At 33.1% G+C, this 7,698-nt stretch overlaps 1 protein-coding gene across 3 annotated transcripts in view; it reads right to left on the bottom strand.

The window, feature by feature from the left end:
* The window catches only part of LOC144216190 (dystrophin-like), a 44,457-nt gene that overhangs the window by 5,777 nt on the left and 30,982 nt on the right, over nucleotides 1–7,698 (bottom strand). For all 3 annotated transcript variants that reach the window (XM_077745464.1, XM_077745466.1, XM_077745467.1), the window contains exon 8: nucleotides 1,122–1,244. In XM_077745464.1, coding sequence (XP_077601590.1) covers nucleotides 1,122–1,244 — 123 coding nt within the window. The remainder of the gene's footprint in view (nucleotides 1–1,121; nucleotides 1,245–7,698) is intronic.

The raw sequence follows: 7,698 nt of genomic DNA, 5'->3' as shown, positions 1-7,698 counted from the left end.
AGATAGGGCAGATTTCGTGAGCAGCCCAAGAGGTAAGCAATACTCTTTTTCACTTCGGGCCCTTGGGTTTCTTCTTTGACATGAAGGAGAGGTAGTTGTGACTCAGTATCTTGGAAAGTCTCTTCTTGACTTTCTTTCCATGAGCTGAACTGGCAAGGCCACCAAATCCCATACATGGGGAGTATGGACTGTTTCAGGCAGCTCCAGAGAGTCAGAAGTGATACTAGTGAGAACTAAGATAAGTGGAAATAGATTTCCTATTGCTTCCCACACCTACAATCTAAAATTTATATATTGCCTTTTAATGTCATTTTAAAGCATGGCTGAGAAGTCCCTAGCATTGATATGTGTCTGAGAAACCTCGAGCATGATATATGTAAAGCTTAAGAATGCCACACTGGTGATGGCTGTGGAAGAGGGAAAAGGAAATTGTGAAAAGGATGTGGAAGGAGAAATAAGTCAGTGAAAAGGGATGTGATGCAGAACTATTCAAGCCAGAGAGAAATGTAACAGAGATTTTTAAATTAATCAGGGTTGAAGGAGAATGTTATGAGTTTGGGAATAGCCCACATGGTTCTATTCCTTTACTCCCATGAAATAAGCAGCATGAACTCATACATATTTTAGACATCTACTGTACTATTTAATTGACTTTTTTCAAAACTACTTTGTCGTAAACTTTAGTAACTATTTTTTATATGGTGTCTAATACGTCTTCTCTGACATAAACAATTAAATTACCAAAATCATGAATGACACAAAACATCAACCATCTTCAATGGCTGAGTTTCTTATTAAATTTCCAGTTAATTTCTGATTTAACTCTTTTTCCCCCATTGCATTCTGTCCTCCAACTTTGAAGGTAGCATAGGTCAAAGCAAAACTGCTGAACTGTTTATTAGAATCTGCAAGTGCTCCTATGTGGCCATACCATAGTAATTTGGCATTCATAATAAACGTTCAACAAGAATAGTTTGCATTTGTAATAAATCATTAGAATCACAAAATGTGCAAGGTATGCACTGAGAATTGAGTTGGAGACTCAAGTTATCTAATTTCTTTCCAAATATTTATTCATTTTCACTCCTAGTTCATTCACACTTTTATCACAACCAATTTACCATATCTTTATTGAAGTCTTCCTCTTTCAGATTCACCCCCTGCTGAATTTCAGCCTCCAGTGGTTCAAGCAATTTTTGTATATCTGAGTTAAACTGCTCCAATTCCTTCAAAGGAATGGAGGCCTAAAAAAAAAGATAGTGCTAATTTAAATCAAAATTACTTTTTATTAGAAACATAAACCCAAAAAATTACATTTGTTCAACCTCCTGTTGCTAAAATAATGACATGCATTATGTTTCCACATTATATTTTATGAAAGCTTTGAAATACAACTGGGAAAGTACCTGCGGACACAAATAAAGGCAAACATGTAACATCATCAGCGCTCAACATACATGCAAGATAATGCAATTCATCATTTTGTTTTACCAACAAAAGCCAATTTCCATAGAGTCGATTGAGCTAATTATTAATATTCTAAAGATGAATTTCATCTTACTTAAAATACTCTGATAGAAATACTATTTGTGGATGTCTTATCAGAAATTTGCCTCATTGATCAAGTAACAGTAACCTCAGGTAGAAATGCAGAATTAACTTTATCCTCAGACAACTACACGGCAATCTGTCCCAATATTTTAAACGACATTTTTAGCATGGAAGATATGAAAGGCACGCTCTCATCAGACAAACAATACCATGAGCTTGCCTTAAGAACACTTTCTTTGGCGGTACACACAAAAAAATTCAAATGTATGAACCCAGAACACTTCACATAAAAATGTGGATATATATTTTCCAACCTTACAAACATCACAGTTTCTTCGATTCTGAAATTCATAATGAGCATAGTCTCAAGGAGCTTTAAAACCTGTTTTCNCTTGTTCTTTTCCCTGTATTCAATTTCTTTGCAGTAACACACTAAGACATTTGTTATACCTCACAGCTTATGAAAATTCACAGATAACAGAAAAATCTTATTTTCTTACAGAGCCAACCATTATCCAACTTGTAAAACCAATTCAGGATCGAGCCTCAGTGTCTTAAGCCAGGATGCCTATATGCATCAAGTGTGGTCCCCACCTACTGTTCCCCATCACATTACCAGCTATAGTCTTACTCTTTATTAAATGGCGTCTCCTAGAGGACAATAAAGATAAGTGTGCAAGGAAAAACCAAGTATCTAAAGGTATTTAGTTACTAACGAAGAAGTGAGTAATCAATTGCCATTCACCAGAACATTGGCATGTCACACACAACATGAGTATACACTTATCTTCTGGGCACTTTTACATACACCAGAAAGGATTTATGGGCTCCTTTTAAAAGTGACTCATTTTCAATATTATTTTTCAATCCTAATGAACATTCACAATCTGAAATGTCAGAAGAGGTTCCTGAATCAGTACAGAATAATAGTATCATAAACATTCTTAAGGGATGTTTCCATCTCTGTATGACCAACATACGTCTACACTTTAAAAACATATTGCTCAAAGTGTTGTAAAAGCAAAAAAACAAACAAAACAACAACAGCAAAAAACAACCTTGAGAATCCTAACTACAGAATGTCAATGTGACACTGTTCTATGTTACTGAATTGTTTGCATTTGCTAATTTTTAAGTAGATCAACTTCATTGTTCTACCTAGTTTTGTGAAAATAAAATGATAGATACTATTTAAAATAACTTTTATTGAGTGCTTGGTTGTTGAAATAAAATGGGTCCACTTGCAGGCAGAAATACGTTTTACTTCTTTGTATGCTTCCTTTCTAGCACACCCTATCTCCATATAATCAAATACAGACAGTAATTTCAAAGGCTCTGAATTCAGGCGTCTATGGCTCTTTCTCAATAGTGCTTGCCTAATGCACTGTATTATCTTCTGAAATTTAACTGTAACTTTCATAATATCTCCCAAATATTCATCTTCAGCTGCTACTTCACTTTTGAATTTTAATACAGACTCTCCTAGAGCCAGGTTATACCTCACTCAAAGTTCAACATAATTAGAAAGAAGCTCATTATCTTTCCCCCAAGCTGCGTGCAACACCAAGTTCCCTAGTTTTATAAATAGAAGATCACTTTTGTCAGTCATCCAAGCTTAAAATGTGAGTCATGTTAGTTTTCAACACTTGACTCTGGTAAAATCACCGTGAATTCATTCACCATGATCCACTTGCTTTCTATTCCCAGAGAAACCATATCTCCCAAAGGCAACAACCCCCTTGTAGGGGTATAATTTCCTTCTCATGTCACCAGTTCCATCCTGTGCAGGGTGCTCGGGTCAGTATGCACCACAAACATGGCTTTCATTAAGCTGCTTCTCTGTTCAAAAAGTACAAGTAGAATAAAGCCCAAACTCCATCGTGATAGTCTAGGCTTTCCCCTAACATTGCCCTAAAGACCTTTCTAGCCTTATTTAAGTGTTCCTAGTATCAACCTTTCTTACAAGCCTATTGGTGAACTCTGTGTACTACCCTTGACCTTGGCCCTTAGACTGTTTTTTTTTATCTTCTGATGAAGAGCCTAAGCTCCTAAATAAGAACACCTAGACTGAATTGAGATTCCACCATTTAGGAGCTAGGGGATCTTGGACATGTTGTCATCTTTGAGTCCAGTTTCTTTATTGTAACATGAAGATAAGAAGAATATCTATCTTATAGGGCTGTTTTGAGAATCAAATATATTAGATTGTTATCTGAGATATAATTAATGTTCAACTAATATGGGTTACTATTTTCTCCCTAAATCCTCTGTATCCATATGACAGATGATAAATGCTCGATAAATATGGACTCTTAATGCTGTCTCTCAAAACTTTACCCATCCATGACTTCCTTACAAATATTATTTTGAGATCATATGGTTTATGAAGAATAAAGTAAATGTTTGTTGCAATAGTACTTCTCCTTTGCCAAGGTATTTGACATAGTCATTAAATTCTAAAGGTGAACATGGAGAAATTGAGACTCAGTTTGGTAATGTTGTACTATTTTGAACAAAACTTGCTGATTAATTACTCTGTAACAATGCAGAAGGCAATTTCAAGGAGGATGCCAAAGGGCTTTGTGTTTGTTCTGCCTTGTGCAGTATTTTCACCAGCAATTGTTTGGAAACATAAAAAGCATGCAAAAAAAAAACAAAAAACAAAAAACAAAACAAAACATGCAAAGAGAGGAATGAATTCCATGAACATCCCATGAAGATAAGGGATTTGTTGTCTTGTTCAACCTGGAGTCACTCCTTGTACATAGCTGGCACCCACAAGTGAGTTATTTCCTGAAAAACTAAGTAAATGAAGGACTAATCATGGGATGGCAGAATCAACATTTCAAGGAGCTCTTGAATGATCTAGGATTTTAAATAACACCATTTCTATTGCATAAAATCTAAAAGGACCTGATTGGCCAAATATTATCAACAATGATTTCACCAAGTACAAAAATACTATAAGCAGATATAAATAGCTTTTAGAAACACTACAATAACATGATAATTAATCAAGCAACATAATGCAAACTTAGATTTTTATTAGTAGTAAATATGGGGTCCAGGCTTCCTGATCAAAGATTTCCTTACATTTGTTAAAAAGGTCATTAAAGAGATTAGGGATTTGAATTATTCTGTGTGGCTCCAAAGTGAGTCACTTATATCAATGGGTAAAAGTTACTTGGCACCTGAATTTTAGCTTAATACAGGAACAACTGATGAGTGCTATGTTTTTTTTTTCTTTTTAAAAGCATTAATTGTAAAGTAGTGTGTTTCTCTTGCTGAAAATACACAAGCAGAGGCAGGATGATGACATATTAGGGTATATGTTAGAAATATGATACTTTACACATAAATATTTTCCTAAAATTTTATCAACTTATAGTAATTTCTCTCCTCTGAATTCAAAGGGTTTTGTTTATCTGTAGCAATACAGCTAAATAACAATAGAACACAAGTCATATATGTAATTTTAAATGTTCTAAATGCCATACTAAAAAGTAAGAACACTGAATTAATTATATTTTATTTACCTGATATATCCAAAATATTATCATATAAACCTATAATCGACTTCAATACAGAAGGTATTTTACATTCACTTTTTCATATGAAGACTTCAAAACCTACTGTGGTTTTAAACTTTCAGCACTTCTTAATTTGGAAAAGCCACATTTCAAATAATAGCCCTATGTGCTTTGTGGCTTCTTTTTTACATAGTACAGATCAATAGTAATTATTATAACCATGACTTTTGAAAAGAATAGCTCATTATTAGTTTGAAATATAACACTAGTAATGTCTTACTAGTGTTAGTCAAGATGCTCATGTTTTATTTAGTAAATTTTAGTGGATGTAGATAATTTTTATGATGTCCATCTCATTCACTGGCATTTAAATATGTTTTGAGAGGAATTTTGTGGACGCCTTCTGGGGGAAGGAAAATTTATGGGAATGGGTTCCACGTGTCCTATCAGGAATTCCTCTTCTTCATTTCATGTGTAACCCTCCACTGTACTGCAGTATCTCTTATATATTCAATATAATGTTATTTGGCTTCCAAGAGTTAATGCTTTGTCTCACCAGCAGTTATTTAATCCCTGAAGTTTGGGATATATATGCTCTATTTTCCATAGCAAATATAGCTCCTTTTTTTGTACAGATGACGTACTTACTATATCAAAAAGTAGTTTTAGAACATCCAGTATATTAACTGAATTAACCAGTGACCAATTTTATAACCAAAATAACCATAAGTACTCAATGCAATTATTTTGTCTATACTATTAGCAGGATCAGGCCAGTCATCTGACATTCGTGTGATTAACACTGTTCATTCAGATACAAGGCCATGGAAAAATCTAAATGCTTCCTTAAGACTTAACTTCCCTAAGAATATGGAAGGCACTTCTCTGACCAATTAAAGTTTTACATGTCATTCCTTGGTCTTTGCTGTCTTTGCAGTTTAGAATTTGTATACAAGGTTATAAAAGAAATGCATAATAAGCAATTACCCAAAATTTAACAACTCACTCTCAGTCACCAAAGTTTAAAACATGTGAAGTATATAATGTTTGCTGTTTAGATTGAGAATTATGATAAATAATTTAAAAAAATTGAAAACAATGGTGGATAAATCATAATTATTGTGTAAATTACTTCTATTGAATTTAAAGAAAATATATGACCACAGAACTAGAATCACAATTAAATCACACAATGTTAGACAATGCACGAGAGATAGGTTTTAGAATACAAAGAAAATAATCAAAGATTATTATATTGTAGAGGAGAGCATACACCAGGCATAGGTTTCACACAATTAATTTTTTACTTACCTTTGCATCTTAAGAGCTTTAACATGACTGAGTAGTCATGCAAAATACAAACAAAGTAAAACATGAGGAAGTTTAATAAACAGATAAACGGACACAAAAGAAAGAAGAGACAGAGAAACTGAGAAAGACAACGCTTTGTTTTCCTTGATTTTTAATGTTTCAGATTGCTTAACAGCTAGTAATTGTGCTTTGCTGTATGATTTAGGATTAATGAAATTTAAGGCTTTGTTAAATCTTAGCATTGAAGGTGACGTATATAACAAGTTAACAAACAATAACAGACTGAAAAAAGCAAAATCAATTACAAACTGATTCATTGTAAATTGGAAGCATTCAAATTACTCAGATACACTTTATAATTTTTAAAATGTAACCTTACTTTTAGTTAAATACTAATTCTCACGTGCAAAGATACACTAAGATAATGACTGTGTTTACACAGACAGCAAAGTAAACATTTGTTAATGTGGACTATGTAATCTCGAAAATCATGATAAATGGCCACTACATTCAAATTACACTAATATCTAACTTGGAAATAAATAATTCAAGTGCTACAGATTTGTTTAAAAATGGTTCAAATCAGTCCGTCTCCTCCTTCCATTCTGCAGCTTTGAAAGTTTATTTATCATTACAATATTGGTATAAAAAATAAAATAATTCATGGAAACCAAAATGAATGAAGTTTCAAGGACCAGTAACATCCTGCAATACAGAAAAGACATACTGCCGATATGATACGAAGAGTGATTTCAAATAAAAATATCAGGAGAGAGGGGAAAAGAAAAACTCACCAAAGAGAAATACGTGTATTAAAAGACTTATTTAGAATGAAGATAATTAGGTAAACTAGTTTATAGCTTTATTCATTCACTGATTTTAAATTCATAAGCGCAAACTCCAAAACAAAAAAAGTAAATAAGAAACTAAATTTAAAAAACAAAGCCAAATTGATTCAGAATAGTAACATTATATTGGCTGGATTCTTTTAATAAGTAGGCAAGGTATTGGTTTATCTTTGATGCTTCAAGGATAAAAATGCAAAAATTAATAACTTCTCAAATTTATGAAGTTATTTAAATGACACTACCCAGTACATTGGCTTTTGAAATGATGAGATTAATCTCATGGTCATACTTTTCAGATTAGATACAAAATATACTGATCGGTCAAGATATATTGGTGGTTCAAGAATCAGCCTACTGCCTACTTATTGTTACATATAACTGGGAATGCATTTCTCTACCTCATGATTAAATGAGTTTAGTAGCAGCAACTGAAACAGGAGAAAACAGGATCATACTCA

Source organism: Crocuta crocuta, unplaced genomic scaffold, assembly GCF_008692635.1.
Source record: "Crocuta crocuta isolate KB4526 unplaced genomic scaffold, BGI_CrCroc_1.0 scaffold598, whole genome shotgun sequence".
NCBI lineage: Eukaryota > Metazoa > Chordata > Mammalia > Carnivora > Hyaenidae > Crocuta > Crocuta crocuta.
This window is presented reverse-complemented; position numbering and strand designations above follow the sequence as displayed.